Raw genomic sequence first — 27,229 nt, forward strand, 5'->3', positions numbered from 1 at the left:
GAGGCTCGTCAGTTCCCGTCCAGCCTGCGCCCCGTCCTGGTCCCCGGGTCCCTGCCCCCCGCAGGCCTCGGGTACCTTTGATGTAGCCCTTCTCCCGCAGCGACTGCAGTGTGGGCCGCCTCTGGAGGAACTTGCGGAGCTTGTACCGGACCTTGCTCAAGTCGCTCTCCAGGACCCCGGGGCCCAGGGCGGGCGCGGCTGCCGCGGGGGAAGGCAGGACTGAGTCAGGAAGCAGCAGCGCCGGGGCAGGCCAGGCAGGCCCCAGCAATCACCATTCCCCAGGAGAGGTCTCCTGGGAGCCCCCAGCCCATCCTGCCTTGCGCACACCTGCATTCGGCCGCGCGTCCTCCTCTTTCTCCTGCCAGCTTCCCAGGCGCTCACTCGCCCCGAAGTCCACTCTGCTGCTCTCGCTCTCCTCCTCTGGGGGCAGCTCTGCGGACTGGATTCCCATAGCCTCAGAAAGGTGGGGCCTTGAGCCAGCTTCGGGTCCTTCCAGGATGGGGCAAGGGACCCGAAATGCACTCCCAACAGGCATGGCCTGGAGACCCTCAGCGAAGAGTCCTCTCTTCCCTAACCAGGTTAACTCTCCTTACCTCCACCAGTGAGCCTGAGAACATTCACCTCCCTTAGCTGCATGGAGCCCTTAAGGTGCAGAGACAGTCATCCTGTTCTCCCACACCCCTTCCTATCCTGGCAACCCCTACCCACCTGGAGCCTTCTTCCTCTGTTTTCCTCAGTTTCTCTAACTAGGTCAGCATTCCTCAATACGTGGCTCCCAGTTCTGAGCCTGCACCTCCAGCTGTGGCCGGAGCACTGCCAACAACTGTACCAATATCACCTCTCTGGCTCTGGATTCCTACCTCCATTAATACAGCCAAAAGCTGCACTCAATGTTGGCTCATAGGGAATTAAGGGTCAAAAAGCCCCAGGTCATTTCCAGGTCAGTAGTTGTCAGAGAGCCCCTGTCCTAGCTCTACTTATGCAATTGGTATTTTGAACCCTAAAAAAAATGGTCGACTATTCAAATCAATCCTTTAAAATTTTATCTGCTAGTTTCAGCCTGCCGTTGGTTGGCTTGCAGAGTATTTACTTGGCCTTCTGCTTCCTGTGAAGTGGGAAATTCCTTTAGAATGTGCCCCTCCCGTCACCTGGAGAGTCTTCCTGCAGCGCCAACCCCAGGGCTGGATTCACAGACTTACAGAAGGCAGTTTCTTCAGCAGCCTACCCTGCCATCCCAGCCATTAGTGGGGGACTGCATTTACATTTCCCACGGATACCTTAGAGCTCCCTGAGCCTGAGCAGAAGGCCCCACTCTGAATGGCCACCACCTCCCCACCACCCCTAGAGGCTCTGGGCTCTGCTTACCAGCTCCTGGATGCCCTGAGCAATGGCCTTATGCCAGGTGCTGATGATAGCCTCCGAGTCATGCTGAATCAGGTACTCCGAGCCATCTCGGCTCCGCAGCTGGAGGGACACAAGTCACTGGGTCATCTCTGGTACCCTGGGTCTGCCCTGGGGGTAGGCACTCAGAGCTTAATGGAGCAAGGGCCTCACCCCAGGCCAAGTGTTGGATCTTCTGCCTCGCTTAAAGCAGTGGGTGACAGCGTCTCTGTGTTACAGATGAGCAAACTGAGGCTCAGCAAGTTTTAGCTGCTTCCTCATGGGCACACAGCTAGTGAGTGATGAGCACAGAGCTGCATGGCTCAATTGTCTGGTACACTTTCCCTCCCCCATCTTGCCTCCCCGCAAACCACAGAACATGGCAGGCCTCATGCAGAGCACTGGCCTGCAAACTAGGTGAAAGAAAATTCCTATGTGAGGCCAGGCACAGTGGCTCACACCTGTAATCCCAGCACTTTGGGAGGCCGAGGCAGGCTGATCACCTGAGGTCCGGAGTTCAAAACCAGCCTGGCCAACATGGTGAAACCCCGTCTTTACTAAAAATACAAAAATTAGCCGGGTATGGTGGTGGGCTCCTGTAATTCCAGCTACTTGGGAGGCTGAGGCAGAAGAATTGCTTGAACCCGGGAGGTGGAGGTTGCAGTGAGCTGAGATCACGCCACTGCACTTCAGCCCGGGCGACAGAGCAAGACTCCATCGCAAAGAAAAAAAAAAAAACCCAGAAACTTCCTATGTTGAGACTCCTGTCTACTAGAAGCAGCAGTGAAAATAGGGAGCGAGGATTTGAAGGCAGATCATGGCTGATCCCAGAGAAAGCAAGGTCTCTCCTTGCCCCTCCCCATACACACACTGAGGACTCAGAAACGTTGTCCCACCTTCTGCAGCCAGGAGTTCCCACCACCTCCCACACTCCAGCCTGGGCAGCACATCTTCTGTTAGCCCACTTCACCATGAAGAATAAATTAAACAAAACACCAGATGGAAACTTGCCACCGCAGGACTGATGCTCAAAGCCCTCTCTGAGTTGGATGGCAGCTTAGATGGATCCCTCATCAGCCTCTGGCTCTGAGGACCCAGTGTTCCAGGTTAATGTGAATGTTTAGCTGCAACAGCTCATACCAACCCTGCCCTTTCGGTTCAGTGAGAGTCAGAGACAACAGAAACTGTCTCAGACCTCAGGACACTACTTCTAGAATCAGAGTGGACTGTCTTTGGCTGTCCTTTAAAACTTATACTTGAAGACTATTTAAACTGCTTTTTAAAATGAAAAGAGGCTGGGCACGGTGGCTCATGCCTGTAATCCCAGTACTTTGGGAGGCTGAGGCGGGCAGATCATGAGGTCAGGAGATTGAGACCATCCTGGCTAACACAGTGAAACCCTGCCTCTACCAAAAATACAAAAAATTAGCTGGGCCTGGTGGCATGCACTTGTAGTCCCAGCTACTCAGGAGGCTGAGGCAGGAGAATCGTTTGAACCCGGGAGGCAGAGGTTGCAGTGAGCCGAGATTGTGCCACTGCACTCCAGCTAGGGCGACAGAGCAAGACTCTGTCTCAAAAAAAAAAAAAAAGAAAGAAAGAAAGAAAGAAAAGAAAAGAAAATGGCATATTGCATCCCCTAGCCCTCCCCTGCAAAGGATAGAGAACCTTCAAGAGGCAGATAACACAGCCTCACTCTAATCAAAGCAGACAAAAGAGCCCTGCTCAAGATTATCCCAGAGAATGGCTTGACAACACTTCTAAAACAACAGCCATGATTTTTGGCAGCTCTCTCAGAACATAATCAGTTCACATTTGCAAGTTTCACATAGAAGGCAAAGCTGTATCATTACATAGCAATGTATTTCACAAAATATTCGCCCCCAGCCATGCCCATAATCCTAGTGCTTTGGAAGGGCAAGGTGGGAGGAGTCCCTGAGACCAGGAGTTCAAGCCTGGGCGATATAGTGAGACCCTATGCCTAGAAAAAAATTTATTTTATTTTTTATTTTATTTATTTATTTATTTATTTTGAGACGGAGTCTCGCTGTGTCACCCAGGCTGGAGTGCAGTGGCGCGATCTCGGCTCACTGCAAGCTCCGCCTCCCGGGTTTACGCCATTCTCCTGCCTCAGCCTCCGAGTAGCTGGGACTACAGGCGCCCGCCACCACGCCCGGCTAGTTTTTTGTATTTTTAGTAGAGACGGGGTTTCACCATGTTGGCCAGGATGGTCTCAATCTCCTGACTTCGTGATCCACCCGCCTCGGCCTCCCAAAGTACTGGGATTACAGGCTTGAGCCACCGCGCCCGGCCTGAAAAAAATTTAAAAATTAGCCAGGCATGCTGGTGTGCACCTGTACTTCCATCTGCTCAAGAGGCTGAAGCGGCAGCATCACTTGAGCCCAGGAGTTAGAAGCTGCAGTAAGCTACGATCAGGCCACTGCACTCCAGCCTGGGCAACACAGTAAGACCCTGTCTCTAAGAACAAACAAATTAACAAAATATTTATCCTGCTGACTGCACAAGCAAATGCTAGCAGCTTTCGGGGGACTGTTGCTGAAGTTTTCTCTGACTTTGGGGTGACTAGGAAGACCTGCTGTGAAAATTTCCTGGGTCCAACAAAGCCATCCATCCTGAATGATATAAAATTTGGGGCTATCTCTTGAGGAAAACCCTGGAGCTGCCTACAGGCCACCCTGCATGGAGGGAGGATGGCCAGCAGTCAACCAGGAGGCAGAGGCTCGTGATTTCCACTCAGGCCTGCCCACCTTCCCACTGGCCTGAGCAGCACCTGCCTTCCAGTCCTTGCCAGCAAAGACAACTCAGAAAGCCGTATTCTGAAACTTTCATCAAAAGCCCATCAGTGATGACTTCATCGAGAACTGTTTGAAGGATATCCCTATCCCTCAAGTAAGGGGAGAAACATGCCTAGCAAAGGTGATGTCTCAGACCGGGCATGGTGGCTCATGCCTGTAATCCCAACACTTTGGGAAGCCGAGGTGGGTAGATCACCTGAGGCCAGTAGTTTGAGACCATCCTGGCCAACATGGTGAAACCCCGTCTTTACTAAATACAAAACAATTGGTTGGGTGTGGTGGCAGGTGCCTGTAGTCCCAGCTACTCGGGAGGCTGAGGCAGGAGAATCACCTGAACCCAAGAGGCAGAGGTTGCAGTGAGCCAAGACTGCGCCACTGCACTCCAGCCTGGGCAACAGAGTGACACTCTGTCTCAAATAATAATAATAATAACAACAACAACAACAACAATAATAATGGCGATGTCACTCCTCAATTTAACACATGGCAGATATTGTTAGTTGATCACAGAACTTAACAACAACAACAACAACAACAATAATAATGGTGATGTCACTCCTCAATTTAACACCATGGCAGATATTGTTAGTTGATCACAGAACTCTACCCTGCCAAGCCCAGAGAAGGCTTCAGAATTCTTCTCAAGAAGGTTCCAGGCGGCTGGGTGTGGTGGCTCATGCCTGTAATCCCAGCACTTTGGGAAGCTGAGGCGGGTGGATCACGAGGTCAGGAGATCGAGACCATCCTGGCTAACACGGTGAAACCCCAACTCTACTAAAAATACAAAAAATTAGCTGGGCATGGTGGCCAGCGCCTGTAGTCCCAGCTACTTGGGAGGCTGAGGCAGGAGAATGGCATGAGCTCGAGAGGCGGAGCTTGCAGTGAGCCGAGATGGTGCCATTGCACTCCAGCCTGGGTGACAGAGCAAGACCCCGTCTCAAAAAAAAAAAAAAAAAAAAAAGGAGGGCTCCAGGCTGGGCACCGTGGCTCACACCTGTAATCCCAACGCTTTGGGAGGCTGAGGCTGGAGGATCACTTGAGGCCATAAGTTTGAGACCTGCCTGGGCAACATAGTGAGACCCCATCTCTATAAAGACTAAAATTAGCCAGATGTGATGGAATACGCCTGTAGTCCTAGTTACTTGGAAGCCTTAGGTGGGAGGATCACTTGAGCCCATGGGCTTGTGGCTTTAGTGAGCTATGACTATGCCACTGCACTTCATGCTGGGCAACAGAGCAAGACCTTGTCTCTAAAAACAAAAACAAAAAATAAAAACAAAAACAAAACCTCACAAGACTCCAGACCTACTCATCAGAGTGGCTCATGAGATGAAACCAGTTTTCCAACTTTACTTTGTAGATATCCTGGCTCTAGAACTGAATGGAGCTTGGTGAATAATCAGGAAACGATGCACTCAGGTTCCTTGCAGAATTGCTTTTTCTGAGCTCAGACATGAGGTCACGCTCTTGGCCTTATCATAATGATGGTACCTGAAGCAGCCCCAGATCCTGAATTAAACCTCCTTGGAGCTGTTTTGCGGGGTACCTGCCGCGTGCTTCTAGATCCCATGTTCATGGAGCTACACACAAGAAATTTAAGAGTGAAGGCTTAGGAAAAAGCTTTGATTCCCTCAACATCTGGGTGGGTTTTATTATTTTTTCAACAACAAAGAGACATGCACCTGACAGCCCTTCTCTTTTCACCTCCCCTAGCAGCAAAGTCAGAGCTAAATTTTCTTCAGTAACCACCACCTTAGTACATCATCTCCCCCTAATTCCTCTCCATCTTGAGTCCCATCTCTTACTTGTTTTTTGCGGTCCTGGCTTTTCAGTGAATTTGCCAGTTCACCACACATGTTTCTGTTGTGAACTGCCTCAAACCTTCTAGGGACTGAGGTCAGGGTAAGAGTAGTTTAAAAACAAGACAACATGTGGACAGTGAAGGGTGTGGCATTGGGAGTACCCTTCCTTCGTCTTCTCTCCCTTCCTCAGGGGGTAGCATGGTAGTCTTCTCCACTGCCCTGGTTTACTCACTGGGGATGCAGTCCAGTCAGAAATGGGGCTCTGGCTCAGGGGCAGGGAAGGGGACCTGGGGAGAAAGAGGTTTCCCAACCAGGCCTGTCACAGTAAGCAGCCAAGGACACGGAGCCTCCTGTCTCTCTCAGGCTGGGATGAGGGCTGCCATTCTAGGCATGAGAATTTCTTCTCTCAGAGGCCCTACTCCTCACCACCCTCCAGGGCAAGGATTATTATTAACTCAACTCCTGGAGAGGGAACTGCAGAATCTGTGATGTTAGAAACACAGGACAGGTCCCCTGGGGTTGGGGGGCAGCATTGGCCTTGAGCCCCGAGAATGGTAGCCCCAATTCCTCCTAGGTCCTCCTTCTTGGAGCTTGCCTACAGTAAGGGTCCCAGAGCACTGCCAACAACTGCACCAATATCTCCTCTCTGGCTCTGGATTCCCACCTCTATTAATACAGCCAAAAGCTGCACACAGCGTTGGCTCATAGGGAACTAAGGATCAAAAACCCCCAGGTCATTTCCAGGTCAACAGTTGTCAGAGGGCTGACAGGCATCACAAAGCCCCTTCCCTCCTTCTCCCCACCCTGGCTACTTACCTCCAGCACATTCTTCCTACTGGATTTGTCTTTGGGGGCCCAGGAGAGAGTGGCCCCCCTCAGCTCCACTGTGTACTCGGGGGTGGAAAACTTGGAAGGCTGCCTCTGTGGGAGAGGGAGGAAGGTCACAGGGAGCCCTCAGATGTGTCTGCTGTGGCAGTCTGACCCTAGGAATAGGATGGGGTCTACGGCATGGCCAAGAAACGACTCTGGGGAAAAGAGCCCCAAGGGTTCCTGAACCCAGACCCTGATGCTTCTTAACCACAGAGCCTGCTGGCTGGCCTGTCCACTGCTGTCCACCCGTCCAGTGGAGGACAGGAAAGGGGTGCAGTCTGCATCCCTGCAAGCAGGTATGCCCGCCCCCAGCCTCCCTGCCCTCCAGACTGGAGCTGGCCACCCTCAAGACTGTTCCCCATCTCCGGTGGGCTAAAACTACTCGTCTTGGAGTGAAGCTGCCAGCATCACCCCCTTCCTGCCAAGGCCCAGCTCCTCTGACACTCATGGACCACTCCCTCAGACCTCGTCATCTCCAAGCCAGATTAGATAGAGCAGATGGGGGCTGGGCACAGTGGCTCACGTCTGTAATCCCAGCACTTTGGGATGCCGAGGTGGGCGGATCACCTGAAGTCGAGTCCAAGACCAGATTGGCCAACATAGTGAAACCCCATCTCTACTAAAAACACAAAAATTAGCCGGGCCTGGTGGCACATGCCTATAGTCCTAGCTACTCAAGAGGCTAAGGCAGGAGAACTCAGGAGGAAGAAGTTGCAGTGAGTCGAGATTACACCACTGCACTCCAGCCTGGGCGACATAGTGAGACTCTGTCTCAAAAATAAATAAATAAATAAATAAATAAATAAATAAATAAATAAAGTAAATAAATAAATAAAAGTAAATAAATAAATAAAAGCAGATGGGGTGGTCCCTGCCCTGAGGGCCTGGCCTTACCAGGCCGCCTGCAGCTGAGGTCTTTGAGTCCTTGAAGAATGTCAGGACGCCACCCTCCAGCACAGTCCAGGAGGCACTCCAATGCTTCTTTCTAGGTGGGGGTGGGGAAGTTGGGGTGGCAGGACTTAGATTTGGTCCTGGGTTGAGGGCCCCTCCTACCTCAGGAACAAGTCAGAGCTTAGGAACACAGGCTAGGGCATCCCACTATGAGGGCTGAAATCCTGACTCTAACACCTAGCAGCCAAGGGACCTTGAGCAAGTCACTTTATCTCGCAGTGTCTCAGTGTCCACAGAGGACCACTCACGAAGTTGTTGTGAGCATTAATAAGAGCCTGGCGTATAGGAAGTGCTCAGTGAACATCATCACCAAGGCCCACCCTGCCCCGGCCTGGGTGTAGATGGGCTCTCACCGGAGCCGCTTTCCCTTTTCCGCCGTCTTGGTGCGATGGAGCACCCCTGCCTTGTCCAACGTCTTGGTCTAAGAGAGAAAAGAGAGAGAAGGTACAAGAGTGGGTAGTTAAGGGGTGAGCTATGGGGAGTAGAGGCTGGTCACCTGCTGAGCTGCCACTCTCTATGGTCTGGGCCCATGGCCCCACTGAACCCTCCTCGCCAGCCCCACCACCTGGCTGGGGGTAGGGGTGATGCCTACCCTCACAGCAGCTGTGGCAGGAGAGACTTCCTCCCAGCTCCCAACCTCATCCAGCTCTGCAGGGACCTGTGGGGAAGACAGATATGTCCTGCCCAGTCCCTTCTCCCAGGACCTCCAGAAGCCCCCTAGTGCTACTGTGGTGGTCCTGCCAGGACCTCAATGGCTCCTCCCCTACCTTCTCCTCTGGAGGGCTGGCCTGGGCTGGGGTGTCATCATCCTGGCTGGATTTATGGATGCTTCGAGGGGCAGGGACAGGGACCTGGGGAGAAAGACACAGTCGTATGTGATCTCTTCCTCTCTCCCCAGCACCCCCCTTTCCCCAGGTTGTTACCTGGGGCAGCTCCCATCGAACGGAGGAGTCCTCTGGATTGTAGAAGTATGGCTTCCCGTAGGGGTCCTCCAGCCTCACCCACTGTGGGGAGAGGAACGGTCAGGGCCTCCCGCCCCGCTCATGAGAAGGGAGGAAAAGGTCCCCTCCAACCAGGTTCCAAGACAGCACCAGGGAGTCTGGAGGGGCAGGTGCAGGTGATGCGTTTGACGGGTTTAGGCTCTGTGTGGGAGCTACAGTTTAGAGCACTCAGGCGACCTATTAGTGAGGAAGGTTGTGGGGAGGACTCCGAGGCTGGCCGGGTCCATCTGCCCGCTTCGCCTACCTGCTCCTGGGTGAAGTGGTTGGTGTAGAGCGTCTGCTTGTCCTGGCTGATATGACAAGACCAGCCGGGGGGTGTGGTCAAGGGAGAGGTGGGGCCGGGCTCACCAAAGGAGCCCACGGGAGAATAGTCCTCCTCGGGGTAACTGGTCAGTGACTCGGGGTAGTCCGTCTCCGGGGTGGGGGGCTGTGGGGAACAGAAGGTAGAGTCAGAGGCTCTGATTGCCAGCACTGCCCGCTAGCCCTGCCGTTTTGGACCAGGCCCACCCCCTTGCCATCTGGTCCCTGGGGCTGTGGGAGCAGGAGGTAGAGTCAGAGATACTCAGAGGTAGCTCCGCCCACTCCAGCCCCGCCCCTCACCCTCTGGTCCCTGGGGCTGTGGGAGCAGAAGGCGTCAGAGGCACTCAGAGGTAGCCCCGCCCACTCCAGCCCTGCCCCAACCCTGTGCTCCCTGGGTCTATAAAACAGGAGGCGGGATCAGAAGTGCTTAGAGGTAGCCCCGCCCACTCCAGCCACGCCCTTCACCCTGGGGTCCCTGGGTCTGTGGGAGCAGGAGGAGGAGTCAAAGGCTCTCAGAGGTAGCCCTGCCCACCCATCACCACCCCTCACGCATGTGTCCCTGGGCCTCTGGGAGCAGGAGGCAGGATCAGAGGAGCTCAGAGGTAGACCCGCCCACTCTGGCCCTGCCCCTCACCCGCGGGTCCCCGGGGCTGCCAGGGCTCAGGCCCGGCTGCATCTCGAACTCCTCCTCGGGCTCGTTCTCGGCCTCGTCCTCCCAGGCCGTCTCGCCCGTCAGCGGGTTGTAGAAGAACACTCTGCGGCTCTCCTCATCCCAGTACTGGCCCCACTCGGTCTCGAGGCTCACGTGGCTGTCCACCGAGGCAGGGGAGGTGGCTGGGCTGGCGGCAGCCTCAAAGGGCGAGTCCCAGGTGGTAACTCCCGTGTCTGGATTGTAGTAGTAGGGGCGCCCGGTGCCCGCGTCCGTGTGCGTCTCCCACACTGGGCTGGGGAGGGGGACCGCAGCAGCGCTCGGCGAAGTGGCCCGGGGCTGCCTCTCTATGTTCGCGTACACGGGCTCCGGGGGGTCGTCCACCTGTGGGAGGAAAAAGGAGGAATTTTGTGTTTTCAGAAACCTTCCAAAATGCTAACAGAGGTCCCCTCTGGGCAGTGCGATTATAGGGGTTTGTTTTTATTTTCTTTAAACTTTTCTGCAGCCTCAAAATTTTGTACAACAAAGCTTTTTAAAAATCACAGAGGTTCTTCTGTTGACTGTGACAACATCACTAATATGTAAACTCCCTGAAAGGGGAAGCGCCTGTTTGAAGTGGCCTCTCCCTGAGCTTTAGCCCCGTGGGTGACCTTTGAAAAGTCACACTACCTCTCTGCCTCAGTTTCCTGGGTGTAACATGTCTGCTCTGCCCATTCCGGAAATTGCAGTGAAGAGTGAATGAGGAAATGCTCTTGGAAGTGCTTTGTAAAGTATTCAGTGCCCCAGATGGGTGGGTCAATTACATTAACTATATTTATCAACAATAATAAAACATTGATAACCCAGTTCTCACAACTGTGTACTCACAGAGGCAAGTCAGAGGTTGGGCAGGAACTGAGAAGTGGCCTGGGGCATGCCCCTGTTTGTGGTGCCCATTCAAGGCCCTGCTGCATTCTTTTTTTGTTTTTTGGAGATGGGGTCTTGCTTGGTTGCCCAGGCTGGAGTGTGGTGGTGCAATCTCGGCTCACTATAACAGCCGCCTCCCGGGTTCAAGCTGTATTCTTAAAGCCCCATTAAGAGTTCCCACCCCACCTCCCTCCCAGCCCAGAAAGCTCTGGGACTGGACTCAGTACCGTGTCTGGATTTGGGGACTGAACTTTTCAAGGTGAAGTTTGCAGGTGTCAGAACCAATTCCAGACAAGAGAGGGAGAGAGGACAGCCAGATGGGCTGGAGAATGGAGGGGCAAAGAGAGGTGAATCATTTTCCCACACCCCAAAGGAGAGTGAGGGCAGCTGGGGGTTCAATCACATAGAAGATAAACCTAGCCATGCTTAAGCCTCCCAGAACAGAGGCTCTCTTGATTCACACCTCAGAGCTCCCTGCTGGCTGCAGGGCAAAGTCTAAGCCCTTAACCAGGCACAAGAGACAGTCCCCTCACCGGCCTGTGCTTCCACTATTATTTCCTGCCACTCCTTGCCCCTTGCCTTGAACTTTACGCTCCAGTAGCACCAGTTGCTAGAGGTTCCCACCTTCCCTGCTGTGTTTCCTCCAGGCCTAGGCTCATTTGCAGCCTGCCCAGGCCCATCTCCACCCCTTTTTATGCCTGGCTGACTCCAATTCCTTCGTCAGGACTCAGCTCAGGTGCCAGGTTCCAGCCTTTTCCCGAGATTCCCCCCATCCCCGTGCCCCTACATTCAGCCCAGCACCCTCAGTCCCACAGAGGGACAGACGACTACATTCTCGAACCCCAGGCAGCAGCATGGCATTACTACTATTTTCTTTTTTCTTTTTTTTTGAGACAAAGTCTCTCTCTGTCATCCAGACTGGAGTAGAGTGGTGTGATCTTGGCTCACTACAACCTCCGCTTCCCAGGTTCAAGTGATTCTCATGCCTCAGCCTCCCGAGTAGCTGGGATTACAGGCGTGCGCCGCCACACCTGGCTAATTTTTGTATTTTTAGTAGAGATGGGGTTTTGCCCTGTTGGCCAGGCTGGTCTTGAACTCCTGACCTCAGGTGATCCGCCCACCTCGGCCTCCCAAAGTGCTGGGATTACAGGCACGAGCCACCGCACCCGGCCGATTACTATTTTCTAAGCATACGCAGAACTTCAGGGGAAAGCGGATTTCTACATTTCAATTTTTGTTTTCAGAAACTTTCCAAAATGCTAACAGAGGTCCCTCTGAGCACTGTGATTATAGGGGTTTATTTTTGTTTTGTTTTCTTTGAACTTTCCTGCAGCCTCAAAATTTTGTACTACAAAACTTTCAAAAAAATCACAGAAGTTCCTCTGCTGACTGTGACACCGTCACTAAGCTGTAAACTCCTCGAAAGAGGAAGCACTTGTTCAAGGTGGCCTCTCCCTGAGCCTTAGGCAGATGCCAAAAAAAAAAATTCATTTTTCACCAAACTGATGCTAAAAAAGCAAAGCAAGCCAAAACAACAAAAAGAATAAGGAAAAGAAGAACATTCGTTCACCCAACAAAGATTTGCCTGCTCTGCGCCAGGCACTGTTCGAGGCACGGGGAATGCAGCAGTGAAAAAGGGACACAAATCCCTCCCCGGCAGAGCTGGCACTCAAGTGCACCTGTGTGTAAATGGCGGGGTGATGAGTAAATGGACAGCATGTCAGTGCTGATCACTGCTAAGCAAGAAAGGAAAACACTGTCAAAGAAGAGGATGTTACAGTTTTAGACAGGGTGCTGGTCCCCAGGTGCCCAGGGGTCAGGGAGAGCTGGGGATCCCAGCCCATCAGTTCTTCGCTCCTCTCCCCTTCCTCTAGGCTCCTGTGTGGCTGAGAGGGGACCCGCCAGCCCACTTCTCCTTTCTCTGCCCCCACCACAGCCCTGATGTGGCATCCTGTAGTCCAACCACAACAGGACTCTCACTGGCCCCCAACAGAAAAGGCATTCTCCCACCTCCACGCCTTTGCTCCAGCCATTCCCTCAGCCTGGAATTCCCTTCTCTGGTTCTCTGCCTACCCAAATCCTGCTCTCTCATGGTGCTTAGCTGATAAGCCTCTCCAGGGAGAGGCCAAACCTGCTGGCACTCTGCTCACTGCTCTGGTGGGGCCCAATGGCGTTCTGCCTTGGTGGGCAGCCAGTTGTCCAGCCATCTGCCCACCTCCTCTGCCCCAAAAGGCAGGATTTTCTTGAGAGCAAGACTAAGGATAATGTAGCTGATTTCATTTGCCGCCCAGCAGCTGGGCCAATGCCCTGAAGCACCCAGCAGGTCTGCCACAAACACTTACTGCTTGAGTACGCAAGTCTAACCCATGCCAAGTTTCAGCAGCAAACACGCCTGACATGGCAGGAGAGCCTGGAATGAGCTGAGTTTTCTGAGGAGGAAGGTTGGAGCCACAGAAACCAGGAGATTCCTGGGGAGGGCAGGATGGAAGCAGCCGGGAGAGGAAGGCAGAGGAACCAGACACACCTGCCATCCTCCCAGCTGAACCCACTGGGGCAGGGGTTGAAAGGCCCCACCAGGGGTGGATGAGCTGATAAGGAGCAGGCTCTTTGGAGCAGGAGTTTCTACTTGGCAGGCTGTGGGCTGTGGCTCTGAGTTCCCAAGGAGTCCCAGGCCAGTGAGGTTGATGGGGTCTTCACACAAAGGAACATCCCCAGCAGGTACAGAAGAGATTTGAGAGGTAGAAGTTTAGGTCCCCAGCATGACAGGGCTGTCACAAGGAAGAGAAGACGTGGTATCACGCTGCAGGGGCAGAGCAGCATTCCTCTAAAGGAAGTATTCTGAGGACTGGGGCTGCCAGAGACACGGGCTGCTTCTGGAGGTAGTGGGGGACTCTCGCTGGAGGTCACTGAGCAGAGCCTACTCCCCGTTAGGGAAGCCACAGCCCTGTGGTGGGCGTTGAACTGCAGCGTCCTTCAGGCCCCTTTGAACTCTAGAACTCTGCAGACCCCGCGCAGTGCTGAGCTAGAGATGCCTCCCCTCCTGGCAGAGCCTCAGCTGGGTTCTGACCAGCTCCTGGGGCCAGGTGCAGTCACGCCCTCCACATCCTCTGGGCTTCAAGGAGTTACAGCAGCGCCTGCCGCCCCTACCCTCCTCCTTGCTCCTGTGTGTGGAGGCCCAGCAAGACCCAGATGCAGCTCATAAGCAGGGGCCTGACCACAGAGCCAAAGGCTCTTGGGCCGCATCCTAGAGACAAGAAGTGGCCTTCCCACCCCAGGCCAGAGGAGGAGCCAAGAGGGACCTGGCTGTCAAGCTCCAGGCTGCCCAGCCCCCTGGCACTTCCTTACAGTGGTTCACCCCTTGTCTCCAGTTCCCTGCCCTGTCCACAAGCAGGTGGCAGCTCTGCCACTCTTGCCCCAAGCTGACCTCCTCTTGGATGGGCAGGGCCTCTAAGAAGGAAAGAGAAAAGGAAGTATGAGCCCCAACTTCCAAGAGGCTCCCTGCTCTGAGCCCCAGCTCGCCCAGCTCCTAACAGGGCTTGGGGTAGAGGTCAATGGGGCACCCCTTGACCCCAGCGTCCCCTACCTGTGCCCGCAAGGCTTGACTCTGCCTCCTAGTCACTTTGGCGATCATGTCCACCATCCTGGCCCCTCCGAGCTGCAGGGACAGAGCCCTGGGAAGGTTTTGGGGGTGGAGTCCAGGGGGCACTACCCCAGTGCTGGCACAGGGCAACAGGGAAACAAGAAGTTGCCTCGAGATGGCGGGAGGCTGAGACTCCAGCCCATTTCCTGTCAGGTCTGCGGAAGTGCTGCCTGTGTTGGGGCGGGTGGGGTGGAGGGGCCTCAGGTTGGGGGTATTTTTATGCTTCTAGAAACACCGCTGGCTGCCCCACTCAGTGCTCTAATGACCAGTGAGCCGCATCCCAGGCCCAGACATAGCCATGGTGTGGGCTGCACAGGGGAAGATCACGGCCAGACCCAGGCACAGCACAAACTGCACAGAGAGAATCACGGCTGAGCCTGTGGGGGAGGGGCGCACTGCACAGACAGGGCGGGCAGAGCGGGTGCTGAGTGCTGGGGGCCTGGGCTGGCCTGGAGTGGCTCCTGGAGCGGAAACAGGACAATGAGTGGTTGTCCACTCCCTCTAGGCCCAGGGAGGGTGTGATGGGAAAGAGGAAGCTTGTGGGGGGAGGGGAAGGGTTCCCAAAGAGGAAGGGGTCTGGGCAGATGTGATATCACAGGGAGCTGGCGTCTGGACTGTGCCAGCCCCGAGGAGGACAGGAAGGATTCTGACCACACCACTATCTGCCCGCCTGACCACCTGGGTCTGTCTCCTCCAGACTCGATCACCAAGATGCATGTGCCCTCCCCTGCCTGCATGCCCACATGGGCCCACTCCCACTTGCGTGTCCACACACATGTGCAAGTATGCCCGTGCCTGTCCCCTCTTCTCTAAGGACCCAGAGAAGAGGGCCAGGCACCAGCTTCTCCCAGGAGGAAGGCTAGATCTTCTCCCTGGCCTCTCTTCCCTTCACCCCCCTCGTGGGGGGTGTTAGACCCCAGCCGCATGGCCTGAGTGAGAAGTCGCAGCCCCTCCTCTGAGCCCATAGGCCCATCTTGTCTTCCCTCCTCCCTCAGAAGTGCTTCCTCTCCAGGCTTAAGGGTCAGTCAGCACTAAGCCCACCAGCCCACCCCTGCTGAAGGCCACCTCCCTTCCAGGTCAGACTCTGACCCCCGCCCTCCCACTCCAGGCCCATTCTTCCTCCTCCGGCCCCCACCCTGGCTCTGTTTTTCTCTCCTGCCGTGTCCCTCAGCCCCTCCTCTCCTGTACCCATTGTGGGCTGGGGACAAGGACCCCAAGCAGAGCCAGGCACAGTGCGAATGTGGGGCATGAGACACTTGGAGAGATCACACTAGGAGCAAGACTGGGCCCCATGCCCTGCTCTGCCCGCAAAAGCTCTCGTACCAGTGTCCCATTCCCTGTGCCTGACTCAGAAGCCCAGACCCCAGGGGTAGACTAATCCCCTCCTCCCTAGCAGGGCGGAGGACAGCAGGAATCACAGAAGGTTGGAGGCCTCATGCTTATCACACACCTGACCCACCTCTCTGTCCCCACCCTGAGGCCAGGGATGCGGACTCACACACACATACACACACACACCACACACACGTGTGCGTGCATATGACAGGTCACCAAGGGATATGCAACCAGGTCCCAGAGACAGGAAGAGCCTCTGTAAATTCCAGAGAGGCCAGAAACTCTGAGCCACCAGGGAGGAGCTGGGTGGGGAGGGGAGAGAGGAGGACAGGTGTGGAACTCAGGCCCTCAGCACTGCCCTGCAGGTAGAATGGGGGGCAGGGACTCCCTGTGCCCGGGGCCAGGAGTGTCAGTGTCAGGGCTGGGACTACAGAACGGGCAGCCAGCAACTCACCTGGCATCTCACCTGCTTCTCTTCCCCAGTAGGAAGCTGGGCCCCCATGATGGGGGTCTCCCAGGGAGCTCCAGCCCCAAACTATAGGGACTGAACAAACTCACACAGTTCCTGCCTGCTCTTAGCCACAGAAGTTGGCTCTCAGGCCCTGTCTGGGCTTCCCTTCCCCCAGCGAGAGGAGGTGATGACCACAGTGGCTCCCCAGTGGGGTCTGCCTCCCTCCACCACACCCTCATGCCTCTGAGAGGCACAAGGGGGAGGATCAGGGGAGGTTCTAGAACAAACCAGGTGCACAACACCCCTCCTCTCCCCACTCTGACCTCACTCTTCCCTCCCAAACCCTCATAGGAAGTGCTGGGGCAGGAGCAGGTGCACTAGGAAGACCCAGTCCTCTGGGGCTAGAGGCAAAATGAACGCCTCCAAACCAGGACTTGGTCCAGGAACTGACTCAGGGGCTGGTGAGGGGACACGGTGTCCTTTGTTGACTCAGTGAATGTGCTCTGTGCCACCCAGGCCAGGTGGAGGGGGGGCCGGAAAGAATGGTGATCTTTGCCTCAAGGAGCTCAGCTATGTCCACATGACAGGTCCCTCCCCCGGACACATGTTCTCCAGGACAGAAACTGGGTCTCCCCTTAACCATCCTGTCCTGACCCAGAGCTACATGTCCAGGGGCAGGATCGGGGGAGCTGGGGGTGACCCCACAGAGTCCTGGGCCTCAGGCCTCAGTAGGCTTTGGGGAGCCGTGCCTAGCCCAGCCCTCTGAGATTCTGATGGAAGTGGTTTGGACTGGGACCTGGGGAAAGTGTTTAATTTGAAGCCTCCTTGGGTGATTTGACTGTGCCTCCCAGGTGAGGCACCACGGCTCAGTATAATCTGTTTTTTTTTTTTTCTTTTTTTCCAATATGGAGTCTTACTCTGTTACCACGGCTGGAGTGCAGTGGCTCGATCTCAGCTCACTGCAATCTCTGCCTCCCAGGCTCAAGTGATTCTCCTGCCTCAGCTTCCTGAGTAGCTGGAATTACAGGTGCCTGTCACCATGCCCAACTACTTTTTGTACTTTTAGTAGAGACGGGGTTTCATCATGTTGGCCAGGCTGGTCTCAAACTCCTGACCTCAAGTGATCCACCGCCTTGGTCTCCCAAAGTGCTGGGATTACAGACATGAGCAGCCCAGCTGGCTTAATGTAATCTTATTGCATGGATGTAGGGGGAGATTCCAAACCTAACAGTTTCAGGTGAGACCCTTTTCTTGGGCTTGGGGCAGAAGCTTCCATTGATTCAAACGGAAAAAGAGTGGAGCTGGAGTCCAGAGACTTGGGCTCTTGTCTAGAACTCTACTTCAGCTGCCCGCCGAGCAGCCGCTTGAATTTCTGGGCCTCAGTTTCTTCATGTGTAGAACAGAGCTGTCAACCCTAACCCGTCACAGGGCTGCTTCTGTGAAAGAGCCACACGGGCCTTGGGTTTCCACACCCATGGGGATTGGGGGAAAGCAGGCCTGCACTTCCGCTTTTCTGGCTTCGGGTTTCAGTTGGGTGCCCTCAGCTGTGGACTCTGTCCCCAGTCTCTGGGTGACCTCATGGGGCTGCCTGCCTGGCCTGCTCCTCCAAGGCAGGGTGGGAGCTGGGGTGGGGCCTCCTCAGGGCTCACACTGCCTGTGCTCTAAGTAAGGCTGGCAGAGACCCAGCAGGGCTGCTGGGGCCAGGAGGGATCAGAAATGGTCCATGAGGGGCTGGGCGTGGTGGCTCAGGCCTGTAATCCCAGCACTTTGGAAGGCTGAGGCAGGAGGATCACTTGAGGTGAGAAGTTTCAGACCAGCCTGGCCAACATAGTGAAACCCCGTCTCTACTAAAAATACAAAAATTAGCTGGGCGTGGTGGCATGCGCCTGTAATTCCAGCTACTCAGAGGCTGAGGCAGGAGAATTGCTTGAACCTGGGAGGCAGAGGTTGCAGTGAACCAAGATCACACCACTGCACTCCAGCCTGGGTGACAGAGCGAGACTCCATCTCAAAAAAAGAAAATAAATAAATGGTCCATGAGGGAACCTCCCAGCCAGCGAAGCCTGTAGGGATGAGCCAGGCTAGGGAGGTGGGAAAATGAGACCAAAGAGTGGTCACCTTCTGCCCACCCCCTCAAACGTATCTGTGTTTGTACCCCCCATTCCTTCCCCCTCCCCCAGTGGAAGGCACAGGGCCCTGCCATCCAAGCCAACCTCCCCAGCCCAGGCCTGAAGGACTCCATAGCCTCCCACTTGCTCGGAAGTGGCCTCACCTCAAATCTCCAACCCTTCCCTTCTGACTACCTTTGTCCCTTTCTCATTTCAACAAACTCAAGGCCTCACTCTTTTTTTTTTTTTTTTTTTTTTTTTTTTAAGACAGCGTCTTCCTCTGTCGCCCAGGCTGGAGGGCAGTGGTACGATCACGGTTCACTGCAGCTTTGACTTCTTGGACTCAAGCAATCCTTCTGCTTCAGCCTCCCAAGTAGCTGGCAGTACCAGCCCACACCACCATGCCCAGCTTTTTTTTTTTAGAGACGGTCTCACTATGTTGCCTAGGCTGGTCTTGATCTCAAGAAATCCTTGAGATCCTTGGGCTCAAGAAATCCTCCCACCTCAGCCTCCCAAAGTACTGGGATTACAGGCATGAGCCACTGCATCCAGTTGGTCTCTCCATCTTAAAAAGAAAATGTTGGCTGGGCACAGCGGCTCACTCCTGTAATCCCAGCACTTTGGGAGGCTGAGGCAGGTGGATCGCTTGAGGTCAGGAGTTCAAGACCAGCCTGGCCAACGTGGTGAAACCCCATCTCTACTAAAAATACACACACACTCACACACACAAAATAGCCAGGTGTGGTGGCGGGCGCCTGTAGTCCCAGCTGCTTCGGAGGCTGAAGCAGGAAAACCACTTGAACCCCAGAGGTTGCAGTGAGTAGAGATCACACCATTGCTCTCCAGCCTGGGTGACAGAGAGAGAGTTCATCTCAAAAAAAAAAAAAAAAAGTTTGTTCCCTGGACCCAGCTCTGCATCCCCTTTTAACAACTAATTCCTTTTTCCTTCCTCCTTTTTGAGCCAACTTCTCTGTCCCCTCACTAAGCCAGCCAGCCCACTGCTGGCCTTCCACCACTTCCTTGATGACAGACCTGGTCCTTCTCTGGCCTGACTTCTCTCCAGTGTTTGCTCTTTAAAATCCTCTCCTTCTTGGGCTTCCTCAGGCCAGGCCTCCTGGTTTTCCTTCTTTTTCTCTGCTACTGCTCAGCAATTGGGCCCCAAGCTCCACCTCCTCTGCCATGGCCTCATGCTTGGTGTCTCACCTGGCTTCTCACTCCACTGCCTTGGGAGAGCCCAGCCCCACCGGCTGTAGAGGAACAACTCGCAGCAAAGTCTCCAGGCTCACATATCCCACTGCCATCTGGATGTCCTTTGTACATGTCAAAAGCTGTGTGCCCCAAATCAAATTTGTCCTCTCCCTCCTCCTTCCCCCATCTCAGCATCTGAGTGACATCTACCTCTGTCACTCAAGGTAGAATCATCCTTGCCTCCTGCTGGCTTTGCCTCATCTGACGCTGAGCCCCATTGATCCGACCAGCCTAAGCCTTGCAGACCTGCCTACCAGTTCTCAGGTAACACCAGGGTTAGAGGAAGATGGAAACACTGCTGCAAGGAAGCAGACACCTTGCAGGCAGGGCAATGAGTCAGTGTCCAGGCAGAAGGAAAGGGCGGGGCTCTTCAAGGGAGATTGAAGAGACAGCCAGATGCAAGGCATGGCCTTGGACAGGATCCTGAACCAAACCAACCAGCTGTGAGAGAAATGTTTTAGGATAAGGCAGAAATCTGATGATGGCTTAGGTCATAGATGGCACTAAGGAATTATTGTTAATTTTGTCAGATATATTAATGATAGGGTGTTTATGGAGAAAGACATCACTTTTCAGAGATGCATGCTGAAGTTTTCAAGGGTGAAATATATCTAGAATTTATAATTCATCAGCAATAAATAAATAAAAATAAACATGGCAAATATTGTTTTTTCTCTTTTCTCTCTTTTTTTTTTCTTCTAGTACAGCAGCCAGCAAGATGCTGGCTCCTTGCTATTGTTAAATCTAGGCAATAGGTAACTGTATTCTTTTTTTTATTTTTTATTTTTTGAGACAGAGTCTAGCTTGGTCGCCCAGGCTAGAGTGCAGTGGCGCAATCTCGGCTCACTGCAACCTCTGCCTCCCAGGTTCAAGCAATTCTCTGCCTCTGCCTCCTGAGTAGCCGGGACTACAGGCACCCACCACCATGCCCAGCTAATTTTTTGTATTTTTAGTAGAGACAGGGTTTCACAATCTTGGCCAGGCTGGTCTCAAACTCCCGACCTTGTGATCCGCCTGCCTCGGCCTCCCAAAGTGCTGGGATTACAGGCGTGAGCCACTGAGCCCAGCCCGTATTCATTTTTTAAAAATATTATTGGCCGGGTGAGGTGGCTCACGCCTGTAATCCCAGCACTTTGGGAGGCCGAGGTGGGCGGATCACCTGAGGTCGGGAGTTTGAGACTAGCCTGACCAACACGGATAAACCTCGTCTCTACTAAAAATACAAAAAAATTAGCTGGGCATGGTGGCCCACACTTGTAATCCCAGCTACTCAGGAGACTGGGGAATCGCTTGAACCCAGGAGGTAGAGGTTGCAGTGAGCCGAGATCAAGCCATTGCACTGTAGCCTGGGCAACAAAAGTAAAACTCTGTCTCAAAAAAAAAAAAAAAAAAAAAATATTTTTGGCTGGGCGTGGTGTCTTATGCCTATAATCCCAGCACTTTGGGAGGCTGAGGCAGACGGATCACCTGATATCAGACATTCAAGACCAGCCTGGCCAACATGGCAAAACCCCTCCTCTACTAAAAATAGAAAAATTAGTGGGGCATGGTGGCATATGCATGTAATCCCAGCTACTTGGGAGGCTGAGGCAGGAGTATCACTTGAACCCGGGAGGCAGAGGTTGCAATAAGACGAGATTGTGCCATTGCACTCCAGGCTGGGCAACAGAGCAAGAATTGGTCTCAAAAAACAAACAAACAAAAACAACAACAAAAATTCTTTTTGTCCAGGCATGGTGGCTCACACCTGTAATCCCAGCACCTTGGGAGGCAGAGGTAGGTGGATTACTTGAGATCAGGAGTTCGAGACCAGCCTGGCCAACATGCTGAAACCCCGTCTCTACTAAAAATACAAAAATTAGCCAGGCGTGGTGGCACGTGCCTGTAATTCCAGCTACTCGGGAGGCTGAGACATGAGAATCGCTTGAACCTGGAAGGTAGAGATTGCAGTGAGCTGAGATTGTGCCACAGTCCTCTAGCCTGAGTGACAGAGCAAGATTCTGTCTCAAAAAAAAAAAAATTATTTTTACTTTTCTTCATGTTGGACATTTTCTTTTATTTAGTTTTAAATTTAAAATGTATTTACTTATTTTTAATATCGAGGCAAGGTCTCACTGTGTTTTTCAGGCTGGTCTTGAACTCCTGAGTTCAAGCAATCCTCCTGCTTCAGCCTCCCAAAGTGCTAGGATTATAGGCATGAGCCACCAGGCCCAGCCTATTTGGACATTTTCATAATAAAAAGTAAAAAAAAAAAAAAATTCCCTCAAACTTTTTTACTATTCTCCATCCTTACTGTCGCTACCATATAAGCGTGTGGTCTCGGCTATTTGGGAGGACGAAGTGGGAGGACCGCTTGAGCCCAGGAGGTTGAGGCTGCAGGGAGCCGTGATCGCACCACTGCACTCCAGCCTGGGTGACAGAGCGAGACCCTGTCTCAAAAAAGAAAAGAAAAAAAATGGTTCATTATTTCTCACCTGGAAACAGACTGGCCCTTCAGCTTCCCCTGCTCCCGATGTGTTACAAAGTAGTTCCTCTCACTTTTAGACACAGCTCTGGAGCAGGCATTCTGGGAATAACACCACTTCAACATGCCCTGTTCCCCTCTGCTCCCAACTGTGACCTGCTACTGTCTAAGTCAAGCAGAGGCTGGGGCAGTGGGTGGGTGGGACCTGGCTGGCACAGGTGAAAGGCTGTGTCTGAGGTGGAGGCTCCCAGGGGAACGCTGGGGCAGGCTGGCCCCTCATGGGACCGCGGGCAGAAGGCAGGGTGGTTCTTGTATCCTTGTGCCCAGGAGCTCAGGGGTCCAAACAGGTGGGCCAGGTAGTCTCTACCCGTAAGGCCAGGGCACCAAGGAGATAGGGAGAATTCCTGCTGGTGTTTTGACATCACAGATGTCCCATGCCCAAGGCCCACTGGCAGAGACCACCATCCCTTCTCCACTCTAGGGCCCCCCCCCAACCAAGTGGGGTACTCCTGCAGCTCGACCCCAGCTCTGGGGAGCAAAGACATATAAACTCACTCTGTGACAGCTCAGCAGGGGGAACAGACAGAACCACTAAACCAGCTGCCGCCACCAGACCCCAGCACAAGCGGGACCCAGGGCGCACTAAACCGGCCGCTGCCACCAGACCCCAGCACAACTGGGACCCAGGACGCACTAAAGATGCCATCACAGGTCATGGGGAAAGACAAACTTGTCAGTGAAAGGCCACAGGACAACTGACTGCCCATCCAGAGATAAACAAATAAATAAACACGTATATAAATAAGGGAGGGTCTACATCTCACTCTGTCCATCCACAATAACCCTCAAAGGATTAAAGATTTAAATTTTTAAAAATGAAGCCATAAATATAATCAAAGAAGAAAACAAAATCTAATATGCTGTATGTATATACATATATATAAGCCTATATATTTTATGTCTATATATAAAAGACTTCAATATGCTGTATGTATATATAAACATATATAATATAAACTATGCTCTGTGTGTATATGTATAAAAGACTTCAATATGCTGTGTGTATATATATAAAAAATACTTTGTAACAAAGACTCAAAATATAAAAGCCATAAAATAAACGAGTGATACATCAGACTAGGTAAGTATACTTTAAGAAAACTTGCATGGCAAAATAATGCTATTAACAGAGTCAAAAGACAATCAGGGTGGGGGAGGGAATTACGACTGGTAATAACAGACAAAGGGCTATTTTCCCTAGTATAGAAAAAGGTACCATAACTCAATAAGAAAAAAACCAACAACCCAATACAGAAACAGGCAAAGGATATAAATAGACCATTCACAGAAAAAAAAAAGGGGGGGCGGGGAACAAACAGCCCTTAAATATATGAAAAGATAATCTTACTGGAAAGAGAAATGCAAATTTAAAGTACCTTAAGATAATACATTTTATGGTCAGGTTGGCAGAAAATAAAAGTTTGACAACAGTCAGTTGGCAAGGCTTTGGGGACTAGACACTCTAATTTGTGTTGGTGAGGGCAAATTGGTATACGCCTCATGGGACATACCCATCAAATATCTATTATTTACCTTTTGACCCCAAAATCCCACTTCTGGAACTTTTCCCTACTTCTACCTGTACATATGTAAAAGGGTATTCATTATGGCATTGCTGTAACAGCAAAATATAGGAAACATTCCACGTGCCTGTAAACAGGAGACTGGTAAAATGGATTATTTGTAGTTGTAGGGAAGGAGACACAACCTCTCTAGGTACAATCTCCAAGATACATTGTCAAAGAAATAAATAAAACAAAAAGTAAACAAGGTTGTTTTTTTGTTTTGTTGTGTTGTGTGTGTGTGTGTGTGTGTGTTTTACCTTGTTTTACACACAGGACAGTGTTGCTTAAGAGAGAGAAAATTAAGTAATCAGAGTCACAGTTATACTCGTTTGTACTCAGAAACTTTGGAAGAATTAAGAAACAATGAATGAAAGGGGTGACTTTTGAGTTGAGGGAGAACAGAGCAGGGAAACAGGATACACGTGAGATTTTTACTATAGACTTTAAAATATTGTTTTGACTTAAAAAATACCTGTAAATATACTACCTAGTAAAACAAATTCAAGGCTATTGGCAAAATAGAGGGGCTGGAGAACGCAATTACAACTTAAATGCAAACTCTTAAGGAGACTCTAATCAAGCAGAGTTTTTAAAAAGGACTGATTTTGGCCGGGCGCGGTGGCTCAAGCCTGTAATCCCAGCACTTTGGGAGGCCGAGACGGGCGGATCACAAGGTCAGGAGATCGAGACCATCCTGGCTAACACGGTGAAACCCTGTCTCTACTAAAAAATACAAAAAACTAGCCGGGCGAGGTGGCGGGCGCCTGTGGTCCCAGCTACTCCGGAGGCTGAGGCAGGAGAATGGCATGAACCCCGGAGGCAGAGCTTGCAGTGAGCAGAGATCACACCACTGCAGCTCAGCTTGGGCCACAAAGCAAGACTCCGTCTAAAAAAAAAAAAAAAAAAAAGACTGATTTTTAGAATTTAAAATATGTCATTGTACTAGTGGAAGGAGAAGAAATTCACTCTTGAGATTCAAATTTGCAGCCTGGAAGGTCAAGAAGAAATATCAAACCTCAAAGCAAAAAGTACACCAAGAATGAAATAAAGAGGCCAAAGATAAACGGGGGAACCCAGTCAGGAGTGCTCATATGCAAAGGAAAGAAAAGGTGGTGAAAGAAACAATAATCAAGCAACAGGACGGGCACGGTGGCTCACGCCTGTAATCCCAGAACTTTGGGAGGCGGAGGCAGGCAGACTGCTTGAGTCCAGAAATTTAAGACCAGCCCGGGCAACGTGGCGAAACCTTGTCTCTCCAAAAACTACAAACAAAATTAGCTGGGCGTGGTGGCGGGCGCCTGTATTCCCAGCTTCTCAGAAGGCTGAGGTGGAAGGATCACTTGAACCCAGGAGGTCGAGGCTGCAGTGAGCCGTGATGGTGCCACAGCACTCCAGCCTGAGCGGCAGAGTAAGACCCTGTCTCAAAAAAATAAAAAATAAAGAAACAAGAATCAAATCAAGCAACAAATAGATGTTCCTAAGCTGAAAAAAGACCGGAGTCTACAGAGTGACAGGTTCTGTAACTTCCAGATGAGGGTGCTGAGAAAAGAATCCCTATTGAGGCATGTGCTAAAGAATATGTGTTTGATTAGGAACCCCAGAGAAGAGACAGCTGCCAGTAATGAAATGCAAAGTGTAACAGGAAGAAAAAGGAAATGGATAACCAGATCAGAGGGAAAAAACGGCAAGGTAAACCAGTAAATGTAAAACAAGCCAAAGGTAATCAAATCAAGTACAGTAGATCAATTGTTAAACGAAATGTGAACAGATTGAATTCTCCCACTAAAAGACAAAGAGTCAGCTTGGGTTTAAAAATGCAGTGATAGGCTGGGCGCAGTGGCTCACACCTGTAATCCCAGTACTTTGGGAGGGTGAGGCAGGTGGATCACCTGACGTCAGGAGTTTGAGACCAGCCTGACCAATGTGGTGAAACCCTGTCTCTACTAAAAATACAAAAATTAGTTGGATGTGGTGGCGTGTGCCTGTAATCCCAGTTAATCAGGAGGTGGAGGCAGGAGAATCACTTGAACCTAGGAGGTGGAGGCTGCAGTGAGCTGAGATCGTACCACTGCACGCCAGGCTGAGTGACAGAGGAAGACTCCATCTCAAAAAACATACAAACAAAAAAACCATGAAAATAACAAAAATACAGTGGTGATGGGCAATATGAAGAAACTCCATCTCTACAAAAAATACCAAACAAACAAAAAAAATTAGCTGGGCATGGTGGCATGCTGGCCTGTGGTCCCAGGTTCTCAGGGTGCTGAGGCGGGAGAATTGCTTCAGCTAGGGAGGTTGACGCTGCAGGGAGCCATGATCACACCACTGCACTCCAGCCTGGGCAACAGAGGCAGACCCTGTCTCAAACAAAACAAAACAGTGATGTGACATATGCAAGGAATTAGTAGTTTCAAAAAATGATAATGGTAGAATATAAAATAATGCTAAGCAAGTGCAAAAAAAGGATAAAGTAAAATAAGAAGTGGTCATATTAACAATAGAAGGGCAAAATTTAAGGCACTATATTATTAAGGCACAAATTAAAGCACTATAATAGGATAAAGAGGGACACTGCGTAATGATAGAAAAGCACAATTTGTACCGACAGAACACTTTAAATCTGCATGCTCCCGACAGCACTGTAGTTAAATATAAAAAGCAAAAACTAGGAAAAGCACCAGAAGAGCTTTATAGAGAAAATTTGAGAGGAAGGTTTAACAAAACACATATCTATCAGAATTAGAGTAAAAGACCCCTGCCCCCAAGCAAAGGATACGAAGGAAATGAAAGTTTGAATAATATAATCAATAAACTTGATTTAATGCAGATAGTACCTTATATCCCTTAAATAGAAAATATGCATTCTTCCGGCCAGGTGTGGTGGTGCACACCTGTAATCCCAGCACTTTGGGAGGCTGAGGCGGGTGGATCACTTGAGGTCAGGAGTTCCAGACCAACCTGGCCAACATGGCAAAATCCCCTCTCTACTAAAAATACAAAAATTAGCCAGGCATGGTGGCACATACCGATAATCCCAGCCACTCATAGGCTGAGGCAAGAGAATCGCTTGAACCCAGGAGGTGGAGGTTACGGTGAGCTGAGACCACGCCACTGCACTCCAGCCTGGGCGGCAGAGTAAGACTACATCTCAAAAAAATAAATTAAAATTAAAATCAAAAAAGAAAATAGGCCGGGTGCGGTGGCTCAAGCCTGTAATCCCAGCACTTTGGGAGGCCGAGACGGGCGGATCACGAGGTCAGGAGATCGAGACCATCCTGGCTAACACGGTGAAACCCCGTCTCTACTAAAAAATACAAAAAACTAGCCGGGCGAGGTGGCGGGCGCCTGTAGTCCCAGCTACTCGGGAGGCTGAGGCAGGAGAATGGTCTAAACCCGGGAGGCGGAGCTTGCAGTGAGCTGAGATCCGGCCACTGCACCCCAGCCTGGGTGACAGAGCAAGACTCTGTCTCAAAAAAAAAAAAAAAAAAAAAAAAAAAAAGAAAATATGCATTTTTCTTACATGTCTATGAAACTTAGAAAAATCATTTACTTGGTCACAAAGAAATTCATAATAAAGTTTAAAAGTGGAGAGTTTACACATCTGGAGAAAATGAATGCTTTCCTAGTAAAATATAAAATGGCCAAAATTAACCAGAAGGTGAGTAGAAACTTAAATAAACTAATTA

The 27,229-nt window shown here is 51.6% G+C and overlaps 1 protein-coding gene across 9 annotated transcripts in view; it reads right to left on the minus strand.

The window, feature by feature from the left end:
* Nucleotides 1-27,229, minus strand: part of LOC105468571 (Rho GTPase activating protein 27) — a 42,208-nt gene that overhangs the window by 2,688 nt on the left and 12,291 nt on the right. For 3 of the 9 annotated variants that reach the window (XM_024789116.2, XM_024789110.2, XM_011718787.3), the window contains exons 5-15: nucleotides 9,752-10,150; nucleotides 9,062-9,244; nucleotides 8,740-8,820; nucleotides 8,584-8,667; nucleotides 8,409-8,474; nucleotides 8,170-8,237; nucleotides 7,760-7,850; nucleotides 6,812-6,916; nucleotides 1,366-1,464; nucleotides 328-439; nucleotides 76-198 (exon numbers count right to left, since the gene is read on the minus strand). In XM_024789116.2, coding sequence (XP_024644884.2) covers nucleotides 76-198; nucleotides 328-439; nucleotides 1,366-1,464; nucleotides 6,812-6,916; nucleotides 7,760-7,850; nucleotides 8,170-8,237; nucleotides 8,409-8,474; nucleotides 8,584-8,667; nucleotides 8,740-8,820; nucleotides 9,062-9,244; nucleotides 9,752-10,150 — 1,411 coding nt within the window. Of the gene's footprint in view, nucleotides 1-75; nucleotides 199-327; nucleotides 440-1,365; nucleotides 1,465-6,811; nucleotides 6,917-7,759; nucleotides 7,851-8,169; nucleotides 8,238-8,408; nucleotides 8,475-8,583; nucleotides 8,668-8,739; nucleotides 8,821-9,061; nucleotides 9,245-9,751; nucleotides 10,151-14,255; nucleotides 15,386-27,229 lie in introns of those variants that run through there. The other 6 variants (XR_011615901.1, XR_011615900.1, XM_011718792.3 and 3 more) reach the window with 5 other exon arrangements.

This window comes from Macaca nemestrina, chromosome 17 (assembly GCF_043159975.1).
Source record: "Macaca nemestrina isolate mMacNem1 chromosome 17, mMacNem.hap1, whole genome shotgun sequence".
Taxonomy (NCBI): domain Eukaryota; kingdom Metazoa; phylum Chordata; class Mammalia; order Primates; family Cercopithecidae; genus Macaca; species Macaca nemestrina.